We start from the raw sequence: 19,300 nt of genomic DNA, 5'->3' as shown, positions 1-19,300 counted from the left end.
ATCCCGCTAATCTCACGTTTACACTGCCACCTCGGACCTAAACCGACTGAGGTCCAACTGATCGCGGAGATTCTTATCATTTTTTACGTAGCGTTTACACTGCGGTCGTGCCCTGAGCTGGCTTAGGTCGGAATGCGCGAGCATACAATCTAAATTACAGTATGTGCTCGGTGACATCATAACGACTCACCTCATGCGTGTGCCGTCCTAAAGTCTGGTGAGTTTACACTGCCTTTGCGACAGACCTAAGCCGGCGCCCAGTCACGTCTTTAATTGGCTGTTTTTCGGACGACTGAGAGTCGGCTGTTTGCGTTTTACACTGCAGAAAAAAGACCTGAGACGACCCTAAGCCGTCCTAAAAACGGCCAGTGTAAACACATCATTAGGGGCATTATAATTTTACTGACTCTAATTAATTTGTTATGCCTCTTAAGTGGATGATTAACATCCGTTCTTGTAATTAATTACACACTACAGTAACCGATAGCTATTATGCTGTGCTACCATTGGTTGACATAAAAAATTGCGGTCCAGAGAGCACACTGAAGTGGAGATTCCTGGCAAAATAACCTATTATGCTAGAGCTTGAATTTTTTTAACTAGCAGTAGATATTTCTGCTATCTGAAGATTTTTCGGGCATTACGTCCTATTCTTTCCTTTGAGCAGTGGAAAGATATGAGGTAAGTTTAGCTAAATTAACATCATGGTTTCATGTTTCGTTTTTTTAATGCGTGTTTAAATAATGGTAAAATATACCTTAGTACATACATTTCACATTGTGAATACTATATTGCAAATAACTGTTCAGCTTATAAACACGGGGGAAACTTAAGGGTCTCCACACACCAGACGTGATGCGATTCTTAAAATTGGCGACACAGAGGCTACGCTAAAGGTTTGAAAACCGCCAGATCTATACAACTGTTCAAAATTGCTATTGACAAAACTACGATCAAGGCTGGTACATATTCGTCAACATGATGTGGAAATTACGAATGTCTTTTCTGACGGTATTTCAACACTTACGGCAATAAATCACACACACCAGGCTCATCCAGTTCATTTGAAATGGACTCCCATTTATTATCTTTCAAATCTGTATCTTTCTAATTGTGATGTTCTTTGTCATAAAGCTCTGGGTATTTTTTCAACGACAAGTATTACTGTTTTCTCTGTCATTTTGAATACTGCTTCACCCTGCTGGACCACGTGCATTGAAGCTGTTCTCTGATTGCTCAATGCCCACGTTGACATGCGTCAAACCGCAAAAAATAGGATTCAATCCTATTTATTTCTCGCCGCTCCAGTACCACCTTGGTGCCGATCCCGCGTCGCTGCACAGTTCCACTTGCCACATCGCGTCTGGTTTGTAGCTGCCTTTAAGAATAATGCAAGGCACAGCAACATTAACTTATTATCCAAGACAATTGTTTTTGTGAAAGATCTTTTTAAATGTGCATTATATCCTAAATGTGGTGGGTATTTTCCACTTTCTACTGTTGAAAGTGGAATTGATTAGCTGAGATGAAAAGGAACAGCAAAGTTTGATATGCCAATGGAGAGGATTCAGTCACCATCTGTGCATGTTAATATTGCAATTAGATGCATGTTAACTGTGAAACAGTAAATAATCTTGGTGATTGGAAAATTGCCTAAAAGTTTCATTTTTTTAATGTAAACTGTTTATCTTTTTATACTGTTAGCTAAATGTTAATGTGTTTGAAAGAATGTGTAATTTATTGGTTACAACAGCTCTCAATTATTCTTTGACTAAAGTTCCAAATGCCCCACCCCCCAAAGAAATGTTGGAGATTATACCAGCGAATAATCCCTTTAAACCTAATCTTTGATTAAACTACTTGGAAATGCCTGCTAATTATTTCAAGGGAAATTAAATGTTTGCCTTATTTATCATTAGCACTAGCAGAAACTGTAGATGCTTAACTTGTGCATTCATTTTATTTATATTTGTGCTATAAATAAAACACATTATAAATCTACTGGGTGGGTGTGTGATTGGTCTTGGGTGTGACTGTACATCTTTGTTGCTGTATTCACTTGTCAAGTTCTGATTATTTAACTTATACTGTGTACTGACCTACAAAAATGATTAGAAATTAGTGCAACGTGCAGGGGCTCCCGAGTGGCGCATCCAGTAAAGGCGCTCTGGTAAAGAGCCTGGAGATCGCCAGTTCGAGTCCAGGCTATTCCACTGCTGACCGTGGACGAGAGTTCCCAAGGGGTGGCACACAATTGGTCAAACGTCGCCCGGGTGCTCGGCTCACTGTGCACCAGCGACCCCTGTAGACTGGCCGGGCGCCTGCGGGCTTGCCTGTAAGCTGCCCAAACCTGCGTTGTCCTCCGATGCTGTAGCTCTGAGGTGGCTGCATGGTGGGCCTGCAGAGTGAGAAGAAGCAGTCGGCTGATAGCACACGTTTCGGAGTGTGTGTTTTCGTCTTCACTGCTCCCGAGTCAGCGCGAGGGTGGTGGCGGTGAGCTGAACCTAAAATATAAATACAATTGGCTATTTCAAATTGGTTGAAAAACGGGGTAAAAATCAATTGGCAACTACTAAAAAAAAAAAAAAAAAAAAAAAAAAAGAATTTAGTGCAAGGTGTTCTCCAGCTTCCTTTTCTCATACTGTACCTTATGAGGGTGGGTTACTGTTGACACTTGTTAGTTTAGCGTGTCTGGTTGGGTTGATCTTCAGGTTCAGGTCACATGCATTCTGCTCGTCCGAACAAGCCATGTTTTGTGTTGCCACTTAGCCAATTACAGCCCTGGGTTTTCCTTTTTTTCTTGGTCACTATTATACAGGTCTTTCTCACAATTAGACTATTTTGCTAATACCCATTCTTTATTTTGCCAGGATAGGTTGTAGCTCCCTATTGAGCAAGGGTATCCCTGTTAATAAAAGGCCAACAGAAGAGGATGTGGTTATTTAGGGACAGATGCACAAACCAAAGCAAGTTATAGCTATTTGGTTAATCTTGGTTTAGCCTTCCCATTTTCTTTACAAACATTGCCAGTTTACTTTTTAATTTAGTCTTTAGAGGTGTGACACACCTTTCTGCGGGACAGGCAAATTGCAAATAAACGTACGTGTTTCTTCCACTAAGTATAAAAGGTGTGTAGCTTTGTGTTCAAAGATGTTACTGTCTAAAATGTTCATAACCCCTCAAAATGGAACCTGTATAGAGTACCAACTAGCAACAAATGCATTATGGTGTAATGTGACATGTGGAATGCTCCTGTAGACCATGGATGAGGAACAAAAACCTGACATTGAAGCAGTTTCAATTTATGGGTGCGTTTTGTGTGTGTGGTTTATTTATTTGTTTGGTCTTTCTGGAATGAGAGCTTAACAATACCTGTTCCAGCCAGTTTGGAATAGAAAGTGGGTTTGCTTTTAAAACAGATATGTTCTGGGACATTTCAATATTTCTCCCAAAACACAGTCAGCAACCAAAGTTAAATATTTAGAGAAGATCAGCTTACTGGAAAGTGTTCCATATGAAAATGAATTTTGCAGGTACTGAATTAATTTAGCATACTACCCACAGCTATAGTCCAAACAAATAATACCAATTTGAAAGAAACAGTATGAGGGTCAAACTCAGTAGTCTGGTATTTATTCATCCATTTATTTATTTGCATGTACAGTACACCCTTGCTGTAACGCCCTTCATTATAAAGAACCATCGGCTATAACTAACCTGGCCACTGGACCCCAAATAAAACAAAATTTAAAAAAAATCCTGTCAACAGTACGCACGGGATGCCACCTCCGCAGTGAAGTCAACTATTTTGTCTTGATAAAAAGCGTGTGCTGTGTAACTATGCCTCTAAAACGAAAATCGTTTTATGTTGCAACAAAGCAGGCATATCTCTGCTGTGAATATAGGTTGTCAAAAAGCACTGTCTTTTGGATTGTTCAGCAACCATGCTGCGAAGCAAAACTGATTAAAGATAATAACAACAACAACAAAAACTTGAGGATCTAATGAACTTTTCATGTCGGTTGATTTGGATTCTTGCATGTTGGATTAAGATTTGGTTGATTTTGAATAAAAGTTCAGCTTCAATTCGGGATTTTTGCTTTTTGTACTGTATTTTAATTATTTAATAAATAAGATAAAGCAGAAATCTGCATACATGAGACGAGCAGGTACATGTAATTCTACTTGTATTCACAAACTCATCTCATTAACGATATGCGATATAACGAACAAAAGGCTTGAACTCCAACCGGTTCGTTATAGCGAGGGTGTACTGTACTTATTTTTTCCACAAACCAGCAATATGGCTGGTTTTCAAAAAAAAAAAAAAAAAATCATGACCAAAAAACACTCGCCATCATATTCACTGTACACAACCTCATATAGCTGTTTGTGGGTTGGGGTCCTAAATCTAATATAGCAAGAGTCAGATTGTTGTTTCTAATATTAAATCTAGAAACTTGCAAAAATACTGAGTCTTGCTTTACCTTATGAATCACTGAGAAACTCAATTATATTTATTTTCATTCATTATTATTTATTTCTTAGCAGACGCCCTTATCCAGGGCAACTTACAGTTTTTTTTTATTTATTAATTTTTTTTACATACAATTACCCATTTATACAGTTGGGTGTTTTTTTTTTTTTTTTTTTTAACTGGAGCAATCTAGGTAAAGTACCTTGCTCAAGAGTACAGCAGCAGTGTCCCCTACCTGGGATTGAACCCACAACCCTCCGGTCAAGAGTCCAGAGCCCTAACCACTACTCCACACTGCTGCTTATAGTTAACCTCACCCAACAGAAAGGAAATGTACACCAGTACGCCTGTGGTTTTATTAAAAAATTCAACATTGTTAATTCGTTTGTTAAGTCGCAAAGTACTACAATGTGGTAAAAAAAAAAAAAATCAATTATTAATAAGATAACAGGTTTTTAAAATCAAGTGTAACTACAAGAAACTTCAATCAAGTAGACACATGTTTCAAGGCTAATGCCTTAAACAGTGGTAATAGTTTGAGCTCATAATTTGAGTGTTTGAAGTTACAGATGGAAAACTGGTTATGTAACACAAGCCATTTTTGTGGTGGTGTTCTCTTTCTTGATGGTATAATCAGTGTAGAAAGCATTGTTTAGAGGTGTGCACTATATCAAATCTCAGGGGTATTTAAATGCCTTGTCTTTCAGTGAATGATGCATTGAGGGTGTTGAAAACAATTGGTATGACAGAGGAGTGCATAACATTACGAGCCAATCAGATTGGGGGGGGGGGGGTCAGTACAATTCCACCCCTTCCCCTCAGTCTGTGCTGCATTGCTTTTCTTTAGCTGCTCACGCTGCTCTGCTTTAAAATGCCACTAGATGAAAAAGAAAGGTGAAGGAAAGAAAACTGCTACATTACCAATTCAATCCTCATCATTTTTCCCAGGGATGAATACCTAAGCAATTAGAGCCAAGTGAAATTGATCTGCTATTTGGTTGTATTCTGGGATTTTTCTTTTGTGTGGAGTAATCTGTGTATACTGTGTGTGTGTTTTGGGATTGAGTGGGTGGTGGCACAGTCAGCTGGGAAACCCCCATCATTAGATTACTCTAACATGCTTCTTGTCTCTCCCTTACTTCAGTGCACAGATCTCATCTGTCAGTCATAAACCAGCATCTGAAGAGTAAGTGCTCTTATATTGTTACTCCTGTCTTATTTTATAAACCCCTGGCTTTCATTTTGCAATTACAGCAGTATTGTCATCGGCCCACATCACATTCTTTGCTGTGCTGCAGTATATTTGGTATACTATAGCATATCAAATATTTGTATGAACACAGTGTGTAATTGCCTGCTGTGCATTTCTGCTGTCTCTTCGTCTGACCACATATTATCACAGGCTTGCCAAGACAAGTCTGGCTGTTTTGTGCATCTGTGTATTCCCTGCATATCATTTTTAGATTACAGTGTGCGTGACAAATTTTATTCACATTTCAGTCTCCTGGAGATGACGATCAGATCAGCAGTGGAGCAGCACCTCTTTGAAGCGCATGGATGCGGGGGTCAAAATTCAGAGGAATCTGAATCGGGGACATCATCCTCCTCTCCATCAGTGACTGCCAGACAGAGAAGACGACATCTGAGAGATCAGGATGAGACACAGAGGCACAAAGACATGTAGGAACACTAATAATACCGTAATGGGCTACTTTGTTTTTAATAATCACGTTAGCTAGTGGTTGGAACCGGGCAGACACAGAGCAGCACAAGCAGGTCCCGAGTTTCAGACCCTAGCCCAAGCTTGCTGCAAGTATGTTTTGCCTCAGTCAAAAACAGCTTTAAAAATGTCTGCAAACTGAAGTCGAGGGCACCACTGGAAATTAAGATGTTACATTATTCTAGTTGTATTATTTCTTTGTTCATAAAGACCTCAGACAGTAATTGTTTATGATATTTCTTAAGTTGTAAAGTGTTGCTAGCTGTTATTTTTGTGACTGTTCATTACAAGTGATGATTTTTAAAATCCCAAACACCAATGCAGGTTTAATAATACCATTTCAATATAAATACTGTATGCCCAGGCCTGGCTTTTAGTCAAGAGGATTAACAGTAATTGGTGCTGGCATGTTTTTAAAAATTACTGTAAAAATGGATGCATAAAAAAAAGAGCTGCAGTGAGATGCACTCAGTAGAGTCCCTATTTCCCTGACCTTTTGTATACATTATTTAACTGAAGGAGAGAAAGGGGCTGACTGGAAGATTCATGAATGTGGCTAATTTTTTTATTATTACATTTTATATATATTTTTTAAATACAAAGATGTTGAATCCTTTGTATGCATTGCTATCTTTTGAAAAGAGAATCTGATTTATTTTTTAGGGACGATATCAATAAAGAGAACATTCCCTCTGTATTCAGCACCACCGAAGACAGTAAACTGGTCTCGCTGGATGGAGAGAAAAAGCAGAGAGACTGTGGCACCTCTTACATTGAGGTGAGCATGCAACTGAAGAGGCAGAAGTCCATCACCAAGCTTTCTGAGCTCAAAGAAAACAAGGAAGGCTTGATTGTAAGTACTGCAGCATCCTGCAACCCCAGCAAAAGCACTGGTGAGCAATGCACAATGACAGCCCATGTTTTCAAAATGAATCCCTTTATTTCTTAACTGAATTTTGCATCGCTGACTGTCTGACTGATTCGTTTCATGGCTGTAAGTTATTTTGTATGTAAAAATAATGTGATATCTTGTAACAATTGTATGTCGTCCTGGATAAGGGCGTCTGCTAAGAAATAATAATAATAATAATAATAATAATAATAATAATAATAATACATAATGGCTGTTAAAACCAAAACTAAAAGATGGTCTAAATATATAATCTGAAGGAGCGATCTAGTAATTCCTTCAGAAAAGATATTATTCAGGGGCTCCCGAGTGGTGCATCTGGTATAGGCACTCCGAGTGGAGTACAGGATACACCTTATAGCCTGGACGTCGCCGGTTCTTTTGCCGACCGTAGACGGGAGCTCCCAGGTGGCGGCGCACAATTGGCCGAGCGCCGCCCGGGGCGGGGGGGGGCTTTGGTCAGTCAAGGTGTCCTCAGCTCACTGCGCACCAGTGACCCCTGTAGTCTGGCTGGGCGCCTGCGGGCTTGCCTGTAAGCTGTCCAGAGCTGCGTTGTCCTCCGACGCTCTGAGGTGGCTGCACAGTGAGTCTGCAGTGTGAAAAAAAGCGGTCGGCTGATGGCACATGCTTCGGAGGACAGCATGTGCTCGTCTTCGCCGCTCCCAAGTCAGCGTGGGGGTGGTAGCGGTGAGCTGAGCCTAAAAATAATTGGATATGCCAAATTGGGAGAAAATATTAAAATAATTGGTGATACTAAATTTGAAAAAATATATATATTATTCTTATCTGTAGAGGTTTCACAAAGAGTCTTTGTATTACCTTTTTTATACCATAGAAAAATAGATAACGTTTGCTGATGGTTGCAAAAAAATACACTAGTTGGTTTGTTATGTAGCTTAAAACTCAAAGGTTCAAGTAATGATACAAATCTAAAGGATGTGGTTTTATTAGATGTGACTTGCAAAAGTTAGCAATTAACTTTTGGCAGTTTTCAAAGTGCTTTTTGATTATAATCCTACAGAGATATGTTATCTTCTCCCTAACAGAATCGGGTGTGTGTTTTGAAGGTGTGCTTTATTACATATTTACTGATGTGTTTGTGTGTTAAATATGCATTTCCACAAAATTTAAACTGTAAAAATATGGATGTTTTCTGCTTTTGATATCTGATGTTGTTGCTTGTCATTTAAGAGTACATCAAAGACAAAGCCCTGTAACAGTACTAAAAGCTTTTTGTAGTTGCTATGTTATTTATGAGGGTTTGGCAATTACCAATCCATGAAGATGTTTGATTGAACAGTACTGTGTTATGTAAGGGCCTGTGTCATGCATTCCTCTCAGACAGCTAAGACACAGATGCCACCAAATGTCAAGCGCACTAGAACATATGATATTCAATACTGTATAAGCACTGTCCTGGAAAAGGCTGCAGTTGTGGTCAGAGATGGTCCATCAGTCCCCTCTGGAAATGCTGTAACTGTATGCAGCCAGGGTGGGATGACAGGAGGGGTTGCAACCTAGTGGCTAACTGCTTGCTCAGCTGTTTCCAGGCCTTTAGGTTTAGCATAGTTTAACCTGTGCCTGTGAGGTCACACATTTATATTGCCTGGGAACTACTGGATGTTTCTGTCTGGAGGTCTGTGAAGTTCATACTTTAGAGTGAGAGAAGTGGTTTATCATGTGTCAAGTTGTAAGGTATATTGGTGAGTGGGCAGGGTTTGAGTGGCATGTTATTCTGTAGTTTTCAGCTGCAGTTTCATCATTTCAAATTGATCTTAACATGACAAACCACTGCAGAAGGTTTGGGGGTGGGAAGTTCAAAATATATTAGTGTTTTCTATTCTTGAAGATGATTTCATTTTTTGAGTCACTTGGCACACAAGTGTCAGGAATGCAAATGTCCACTTGCTTTTTGGGGGGGGTACTCTAAAAGCAAGGAAAGTACACACAGATAATATAATTACACTCTGTTGCAATAAAAAATAAAATCTGCAGAAGTTAAAAATTGCAGCCTGCTCTGCATGATGTATTCTGCGGAAAATTATTTGTGTTCATTAAAAACAGGATCCTTGTTTCAGGTAATGGAATGTTTTGGCCCAGCGAGACTACAGGACAGAACAAGGTCTGAGAACATGGATGTTCTAGCAGAGGAGAGGTAGGATTGCAGTTTAATTTGTGTACCGTACAAATATATTTCAGTGCACTGGTTTACATTTTGTTCAGTCAACCAACCACCTGTTCCTGTAAACAGAAAAACAGAAGTATTTTATTTTTTTAATATTTTATTTTATTGATTTAAGTTACATGCTGTGTTATGTGATAAGGTATTTGATCTTCAGACAGCTTATTTAATCTTTAAATTATAAAAGGCACATTATTTAATTATTTTAAAACAAAATACAGATGGTAGAGCTTGCACAGTTTAGGGCAGGGTTCCTCAATTGGCTGCCCGCGGTCCGAGAGCCTTCCTTTTGACCCATCGTGCGTCAGCTGTCCAGCATTACAAAAGCTGTAATTGCTGATACGCAAGATTGTCATATCACCGCGCTCTACAGGGTATTTGTGTACCCTAACAAGCGAGATGAGATTTCATATTGGCATGCGTCACAAATCTCCTCCCATTTAGCTTAGTGTTAGTGCGATATGAAAACAGTGGTATGGAGTAATATTATTTTCTTTAGTGCTGAGAAACTATCTGAATATTCTTACAAACATTGCTGCACATTAATTCGATGGCAAAAATTCACATCTGTGTCTAAAATGGCAAGTGATGTGTGGTATTAACACAACATCAACAAAGTGATGCTTCAGATTTGGCAAGTGAGTCAGAATCGTGGGATACAGATTGGGGTACATATAATGCACATCACTCGAAAATGCTTCACACTTTCCAGACAGTGGCCAAACTAGCAAGGTAAATGTTACATATAGTGATCAACGTTTTGTTTTGTTGTGATCCTATTTTCGGTTATGAGGAGAGTAATAAAAGAAAAACAAAAATTTGACAGTTTTTAATTTTGTGTGCACAGCTTAAAAAATAAATAAATAAAAAACTCAGTAACGCTATTATTGAAAATGTGTCATTTGCCACTTTGTTTATTGCGAAGAAACTACAATGGCAGGGATTAAAAAAAGAAAGAAAAGCGATGTCTACTTTTGTACCGTTTCTGCCTGAAATACACATATGAAAAAGTGTATAATTTTAAGTTTTGACATCCTCTGCTTTTATAGTTAATTCAGTGGAGCTGAAATAAAACCTTCACAACCTATTCTGGAATATTACAGTTTTACATATAATTTTAGGATAAAGAGTATTGGAAATCGCTTTAATTTCGCTAGATTTAGCTGGGGAATTGTGCAGCATGTGATTGGACTATGAAAGTGAAAGTAGTTTTTGTAGTCATTTAATTTAAATACATTAGCAATGTACTTTAGCTTAGGTATTGTATTAAGTCATATAATTGATTAACCTATTACGTTTGACCTGGTGTCAGAGCATTTTCTTTTGCAAAACACCAGATTTTTGTCTCCAGTTTATTATAGAAAGGCTTGGGAAGGGACTGCTGTATGTTTTAAAATGAGAAACAGTTTGGCTTTATTATAGAAAAACATGAAAATCTTAGGTGCATATGTCTGTTTTCTTTATTTTTCATATGATAAACTAAGTATTTTTAGGAAGAAATAGCAATGCAGCCACCAGTAAGTGTTCAGGCCCAGGAAATTGTCTGAAGAAACCAAGCCTGTCAAAGATCTTTTATTTGGGCTTAAAAAAACCTGTTTGGCAACAGTGAGAAATGTACCTACGGCACGCCTCTCAAAGATGGCACGGTGGATATGCACTTAAGTTTATTTTCCCTCTGTTTACTGTCATGCCATGTATTTAATTTAGAAACTTTTTTATGTACTATTAAACACATTGGAGTTAGAACATGCATATTTAGACACAGTGCTACACTTTTAATCAGGCGCTTAATGAGATGCTTACACAACATAAATAAAGCGATCACTAACTGACACACTTTCATTGGTTAACTCGAATGCTTGCTGCGCAGTCATTTTCAGAACATTTTCTAGTTTTAATAAAATTAAAATGAATAACATGCTGTTTTAATAGCATTACAGTGGGATTTGTATAATTATTTGTTTGCAAGATGTCGTTTGAATATTGTCAGAAAAATATCAGGAAAAAATATATTTGCTTTCTATTTTTATTATTAAATGGCTATCAGACGTGGTATCATTGTTAGTAGTTATTTCTGACATGTATTAGTTTATTGGTGCAAGTGTAGTGTTGCAATGTTCTGTTACTGTATGTAAAGTGTGATTGGATAGTCAGCTTTTCATGACCATTTAAACAACCCCCCAGCAGTAAACACATCTGGAGCGCATGAAAAGCTGTTAATGTGTTTAAGTTCGATCTGTTAGTTAGAGTCAAGGTTATGTAAGAAAGGAAAAATATGTGGTGCAAAGAAATGTGTTGATAACAAGATTTCAATCTCTCTGAAACAAAGCAACATTGTCATGCTGTTGCTGCTTCTGGAAACATTTATTTAATCTATCTGAGTAAGTGTGCTGATATACCAGAAAATGAAAGATAATATGACTAAGCACAGCACGCTCACATTTATGTTATCAAACACGGTAATCACGTTTTCCATAATTGTAATTTTTTCCCTTTTTTTGTTTTTTAAAACATTTTGTGAGGAAACTTTTATATTAAAAATCAATGCCTGAATGAAGTAATTGAATTTTAGTGTTGAAGAAAGCATTCATGGAAAATTAAAAACTCTCCTTGTTTTCATTTTTCAGAAAGGAAAACCAAACTGATGAGGACTCTGTACTGCTACCACTGGTGAGTGTTGTTTTTTTTTTTAAATCTGTTTTGTTCATGTTGCTGTCCTTAATGTTTATCAAGACCTTACCAGAGATCTAGATGTAAAAAAAGATTGCTGACAATCTCATCCAGTGCTACAGTGAAATGTAATGTCTTTAAATTGGGACATTAGTGAAGACCGTGTGTCTTATTTAATCAGAGGCTGTAACCACCAACTCCCTGAACAGACCCCCACCCACCTGGCAGCAGCACCTACTGGCAGAAACAAAAGTCGGCACCTATGTGACCGAAGATAGTTCTTAAGTGTTCTTAGAGAGGAGAATGAGCGTTCTGCAATGAAATGGGTGCAGTCAGAAGGATTCTTAAAAATTTGCAGTATTCAGGTAGCACATTCCATATCCATTTTCTTCAGTTTTAAGAAATGCGATGACATCATGAACACACTAACGCCTCGCCCGGAATAGCGGTCTACTGGTCTTATCCCTCTTACGCTTTGAGACTGCCACCATCTAAACTGACACTGCCGCCACCTAATGATACTCTTTAGTGAATGTTTTACTTTTTAACAGCTACCATAGTTCTGATTGTGAAGCATCCACACTACAGTTTGATGGAACTGTACCCATATGGACTGAGAAAAGTATTTGCGCTATGCGTGACCTTTTCATTTTAGCCATTTTTTTAAGTTTGATTTCAACATGACATTGATCACTTTTATTGCATAAAACTAAAATTGTCATGGGGTGGGTGCTGAGCACCCATTTTATTTTTCCCCATCGGTGCTTGAGCCATGTAGAGCCCATGGAGTCGGCGCCTATGTGATGCGGTATTAAGAGGCTGTATTTGAGTTGAGAAGGGCGGACCAGAAGTTATGGTTTTGTTTTTCTGTTTTCGTTCTTCATTTATTGCAAAATACAACTGCAATATATATTTATCTCCTCAGACTCGCTGCACACCATGTTGTAAGTCTTCCTGCTCGGCCCCAAGCCATATTCAGATGTGAGGCCAGTTTCACAGTTTGGTTTTCGCTCGGCTCAACAAATAGCCAGTGAAAACCCTTCCGTACCGCCAGGGCCTGGAGCTCTCACGGCTTGGGTGTGTCGGTGGAAAAGGGGCATGAGAGTACCGGAATCAGGTTCATTAACAACACTTCAAGGGCAAGCAACAATGTGTCTGCTGTTTACAGTAGCGTAACATGCAGGACACGTCAGGCATCCTCTCTGTAGCCTTGTTTATAGAGCCATGATCGTTTGGAGTTGGAAGCTGCTGGTAGGGGTTGCTGCAAAGTGCTACATTAGGACAAATAAAATGCAAATTCTAGTGGACACACTGCTGCTGAAACAGTGAAGAAATGCGTTGACGTTGAAAGTAGTAGCTAAGGTTGAAGCAGTCTGTTTATGAAATGTTAATCTATACCAACTATATTCTGACAGATAGATGGTAATGTGTTTTAATGTACTTGGATATTTACTTGGAATGGGTAAACCAAAATTAAACACTAATTAAACTTGGAATTAGGCCTTGAAAAACTGTTTATATGCAAAAATTGAATCTTCAACTGAAAAAAAGTAACACACCCATACAAAACGCATTCCTAGAGTTTTGTGCTCCATAGTTGTTGAAAAACGTACTATTGCTAAAAGTACTACCCATGCTTAGAATAAATAAAATAAATGGTGGGGTTTAAGTCTTAAATGTTTTTTATTTTTTATTTAGAAAAATCCAAACCCTAACGTCAATTTTTCTTGCTTCTGTGGCGATGAGTTCAATCCTAACTGCTGCATTAACATAGGTTTTTGCAATGATAGATATAGAATAATAGATGGGCTTCAGTGAGTTACAGGAAAATAATTTCATCTAGGGTTTCTGTGATGTCATAAATTACAAGACAGAAGGTAGAGTAATTTATAAACTGTCACAGAAACCCGAGATGGAATTGTTTTCCTGTAACTCACTGAAGAGGCCCATCTATTATGTTTTTTATAATACATGGATACCCTTGTGATGCTTATATTAAAGAAGACGAGGTTCAGGAGTACAGTTTGGTTTTTTTTTTAAACGTAGTGTTTCAGTGCTGTACAGACGATCTATGTCGTTATCCGTTTCTCTGAGATACGAATGTACCAGCTTTACATCATCTTTTTTTTATTTAACGTATTCTCATTTTGTTGATCATTAATGAACATTTCTGTACTGTGGGTGTTAAGTTATTGAAAACAAGACATTTTGTGTTTTGAATTGAAAGTGATGGTCTCGAGGAGTCGAATGGGTCAAGTTCAAGTATATTTCCCTCTAGGGGAATTATCACTTTTTGACGTCACTACTGTGGTATTATGCCTTTTTTTATTTATTTTTTTAGAATGGCTCAGGATGCAAATGTAGCCTTCATCCATGTATTATATGTATGTGTATATGTATGTATGTGTGTGTGTGTAGATAGATAGATAGATAGATAGATGCAACACATTAACAAAGCACATATTGTACTATGGTCTTAATGTGTTAGTTTGATAACTGGAAAAAAATGTAATTTGGTTTAAAAAACGTATTTTAATGTCTGGAAAGTTCCGTCCTGCATGCTACATTAAAAAAAAAAAAGAGAAATCAAGAGTGCTGGTCAAAATAAACATAAACAAATAATAATAATGAGACTTTTTCTCATTTAATGTAATCTAAACAAACTAATTGCAGTAATTCAATAGCGTTTAAGGCTAATTAGAGTGCTTTCGAGACAGAGTGGAAATTTCCGGCATTTATATATATTTTTTTTTACGGTACTAACAAAGCAAAACAAAAAATTGGCAAATTGTGAGAACTGAAACAAGTTACGAGTCCACCCTATTTTCAAAAGATAAATAAATCTGTTTTCATTTAAAAGTATTAATATCATGCCTCAGTGCATTTGGCAGCCTTCCAAAAAAAATGTACTCCCAGATCCATCTGAAAATGCAAAACCCACTGCCTGTTACATTTGCAGGTTTCTTCTGTATTACCCAGAGCTGCATTATAAATAGCCAAGTCCCACACCCAGCTACATAACAAGTTCAGGAAATCACAGTGTTCAACCAGCTTAGCTGGCACCAATTGAAGTAAGCCTGCTCCGCCTGCGTGAAAGGATTCTCGTATGCTGTCAATGTCTAGCTTTAACTTGCATGTTCATAGGAGAGACTAAGCAGAAGCTTGAAGCAGCATCTGGTTTTACACTAAGAAAGAGTGCTGCTAAAAACCTTGCAACAAAGTCACAGCCCCCACAGAGTCTGATCAATAATCGTGTTCACTTTACTTCACTGACTACTGAAGTAAACAACCCAAGGAGCTGGTCGTGCATGATAGCACATGCAGAGGAGAAAAACAGTGAGGCAGGCAGATGGGTGGATATTTTAGCCACTGGGAGTGACCAATTTGCATTCAAAGGTTACCGTGCATTGGATCTGGAAGGCAGGGACACACAGTAAAGCTTTATTACTGAAGTTAAGGAGAGTGCTACAGCTATTGTTGTTGATCATTGCAGAACTCAGCTATGAAGATTCAGGAGGTGCAGAGTGGCTGCGAGACAGCTAAAATGCAAAGAAACCAAGAAGCAGATGTTTGTGAAGAAAGCTCTGTGCCAGAGGTTCCTAGACTGGATTTGTCAGTCTTGGCAGAGGACAACTGGGGAGGTATTGTTATGATTCTGCCTTGCATTTTCAGCCACATGGATAGGTAACATATGGACACTGTACTGATAGGCTGTATGCTTGTTTTTTTATTTCATAGTTATTTCAGTTAGTTTTGTTGTTTTACTTTAGTAAAATGGCTGTTAATGTAATGTAATGGGAGATTTCTTTTACACATATTGCTTTATGTCTTTTTGACTCAACACAGGATGTTATCATGTTTATTTGTAAGAGACAGTACGTCTTGTACTGTTACTACTTAGTAGTAATTAATATTTTTATAAATGTGGGATTAGACCAGGAGAAAGCCAAAAACAATCTTTGATCTCTTCTGATATGTTGAGAAACCATTAGGACTAAAGTATGCAAAATTAAATGAGATGTTTGTGTTTTTGAGCAGATCATACTGTTTTTAAATAGGATATATATTTAAAAAAACATATTATATATGGTGTTACAAATATTGTGTGCATGCTTGCATATGTCATCTAAACATAATTAATCAATTTCTCATATGTGTTTCTAGTACTTAATTGCTTTATTATCCATGTGTGGTTTTATTTACATTAGAAACACCACATTCCTATTAACATATTTCTTTTTATTTTGCTGGTCCCTTTGAATGTAGTGACTTTGCTGTTTAAACTGCATTTTTACTGAATTTTATTGAGGTTTTTATTCATTTAAATCCAAAAACAAGTTAATTTTTAATATTTGTTTACTGAGAAATATGAAAGGTTTGCTGTAAGGTAACTACTAAGGCAAGTGTAAAGATGCATTTTGAACTAGAAATGCTGCATTAAAATGCATTTAACACTTGAATATATTTGTAAATCCCTATGAGAACTATGTGTTTGTGTATAGTTATAGATTTGAAATGAAAGGGGCAGTGAAGAGCTTGTGACTGTGTTTTGTTTTTGTCGGTTCCTTTAGCTCTCCTTTGAGTGCCAAGTGGAGAGTGATTAGTGTTTTGTTTGCCAGTATGCATCTTATAAAGGCTGAATATATTTACAGTGTTTTCCCCAGGAATTCTGTATAGCTGGGTGGCAGAGCATTATAGCCGGGAGCACTTTTTATGGAAAAATAAAATTGCCATACCTTAAATACATAATAAGAATTTGAATAATAATAAGAACTTGAATAATGAATAATAATCCACCCTAATTCATACACACACTACACTGCTCCATTTACCCTGATCCTTTGCAATCTTTTTTTGTGTTTCTGGCAGAGCTTGCACATCATACCACCCAATACCACCCCACATAATATCATACCCACGATCACAATGTTCTTTTTTTTTTTTAAAGGCACTGGCCCTCCTGCGGTTCTTCCAATTCGCTTTCTACAAATTGCTCTTTGTTGACTATTTCGGGTTGCTTTTTTCACCACCTATTTCGGTTTGGTAATTTACACATTCATGGTAACTATTTTTGCTTCGAAAATAATCAGTTATTTTTTGTTTCAGCCTCTCGAGGTGCTTAAAACGGAAAACCCACACCTTCAACTCTCTGACTGGTTAAATGTAGTGTCAATACGTAACACAGCAACACAGCTGTCATGTGGTTTCAAGGTTATTTTTTTCACCCAGCGCGCGCAAGTGATCTAGTCTGCTAGTAGGGTAATCAATCCTTATCATTAAAGGCACAGTAGCATCTGCAAGACGGGCGGCTCCAGGTTTTTCAGCTGGGCGGCAACAGCCACTTAGCCGGGTGACCCACCTGGATGAAAAGGCCTGGGGAGAACCCTGATTTAGTTCCGCCTTGTGCTGACAGCATGCACACTGAACAATTTATTTGCTTCTTCTGGCAGATAATCACATTTTCTTAAATTTGCATTGACAAGTGTGTCTCTCTGTGATCTTGGTAACTATGTCAAAACAAAAATATGAATCAGCAATATATTTTTACACTGTACCTACTTGCATCCAGTTGTTATCCCTACAGTCAATAGTTGTTAAAAGCCAAGCATGCCATTGTAGCAACATTTGGCCCTTTTGTTATTTGAATGTCTGTAAGTTTTTCCAAGAGGCTATATTTCGTAAAATAGTGCTAAAGTCATTGTTCCTCTTGTTAAACTAACATGAGCACTGAAAATGGTAAAGATATACTGTAGGTGCCCAACCTATATCTGTAATGTTTGTGTTGCTGACAAAAGATTCCTGTGTTAGTATACTGTTACAATGTTCACCCACACTGAAGTAATAGCACTGGGCAACTGTCCTTTACACCCATTCAAGAGTTATATTAAATCAAGCTACAACCTGCGCAAGCTACAAACTGATTTTTATTTTTATTTATTATGGTAGAATGCGCTATGACAGAGTAAACAATAGCTTAATAAGGAAGATTGATAAAGTAACAAGTACAGGGAATTTTGGCAAATCAGTAAGAGGAGTTGTATTGGCAGTCCAGGTGTTTTCCAGCCTCTCTCTTCCCAGCAGGAATATGAGGAAATCAACAGTAATCTCCTATTTGGAGAAAGAAAGAGGGGGCGTTGGGGAGTAAAGAATTTGATTTTGATGCTACAGTTTTACAGAAATTATTAGTTGAGTACCCACTTTCATAGACGGGTCTAATTTTTCATGCTGAAAATCTTTTCTTTGTCAACGGGTTAAAGAAAAACAAAACTGGTCATTAAAAGATTTCAGGATTTTGACTGACAACAACCATATAGAGCTGCAGGCATGTTCAGGGCGGACTGATCACATTTCCCCAGTCCTGATTGCCTTAACACGTATAATGTGTATGTGAAATCCTCAGGGGTGATGGCCTACATCAGGATACCTTACCCAGTCCAGATGAAAAAAAACCCCACTTGTGTTGTGTTTGTGCCAGTTTAGTTCTGCTTACTTGAGTATTATTCGCTGATCTGCTGTGGCCTCTTTTCATAATCTTTACTGAACTTCACTGTTAAAGGTTCCAAAATCAATACATATATTCTTGTGTTGCTTAATGTTATTTCTGCTGTCCTGTCTTTCAGCTGTCCCATTCCTCCCTGTTCTTTAAATTTCTGTTTTGTTAGATTCATCTTTTTTCCCTTTCTCCTTCATCGATTTCAAATGTATTGGGCAGCAGAGTTATTATGAGGGTAAGTTCAAACTGCCAGAGCTGCGAAGGAAATGTCTGACATTTGAGAATTGATTGAAGCCACACATGCATAAAATGTCACAGACACATACATAATCTTACATACTATTTACTTTAGTTTAGTTATATATTTTGCTTAGGGTTAACATTTAGAGAGACATATTGAAGGTTGAATAAAACATTTAGAATTGTTTTAAATAAATAAAAAGAAGATACTACATCATATATTACTTTTTTTGACAAAATAGCATTCTAGTCACAAGTATCAAGTTTAGCCAATTACTGAAGCTATAATGACTCATCTCAGATGGGCTTCTTAAGTAGGGAAAGCTTTACATCTTTCAAAATCTTACAGGGTGAGGATACAAGTCACGTCCGGTATTGATGAGATTACATTTTGGGAATATTCATCTCTGTATCCCTCTCACATTCATCTCTGTATCCCTCTCACATTCATCTCTGTATCCCTCTCACATTCATCTCTGTATCCCTCTCACATTCATCTCTGTATTCTGTTCTGCTGTTATTACTTTCATTTTTGCTCACCTTCTTTCTTTGGTAGGCATGTTAATCTGCTAGTAGGACCCAGCTGCTTCCAAAATAACCTTGACTTC

At 37.7% G+C, this 19,300-nt stretch overlaps 1 protein-coding gene across 3 annotated transcripts in view; it reads left to right on the top strand.

Moving 5' to 3' along the window:
* Positions 1-19,300, top strand: part of LOC117421280 (protein FAM13A-like) — an 82,171-nt gene that overhangs the window by 54,308 nt on the left and 8,563 nt on the right. For 2 of the 3 annotated variants that reach the window (XM_034921653.2, XM_034921646.2), the window contains exons 10-15: positions 5,622-5,663; positions 5,978-6,157; positions 6,861-7,050; positions 9,186-9,262; positions 11,917-11,959; positions 15,453-15,600. In XM_034921653.2, coding sequence (XP_034777544.2) covers positions 5,622-5,663; positions 5,978-6,157; positions 6,861-7,050; positions 9,186-9,262; positions 11,917-11,959; positions 15,453-15,600 — 680 coding nt within the window. The remainder of the gene's footprint in view (positions 1-5,621; positions 5,664-5,977; positions 6,158-6,860; positions 7,051-9,185; positions 9,263-11,916; positions 11,960-15,452; positions 15,601-19,300) is intronic. The other variant, XM_034921655.2, reaches the window with a different exon arrangement.

The sequence above is a fragment of the Acipenser ruthenus genome, chromosome 1 (assembly GCF_902713425.1).
Source record: "Acipenser ruthenus chromosome 1, fAciRut3.2 maternal haplotype, whole genome shotgun sequence".
Classification (NCBI taxonomy): domain Eukaryota; kingdom Metazoa; phylum Chordata; class Actinopteri; order Acipenseriformes; family Acipenseridae; genus Acipenser; species Acipenser ruthenus.
The sequence above is the reverse complement of the archived record's forward strand: the minus strand, read 5'-3'. Positions and strand labels throughout refer to the sequence as shown.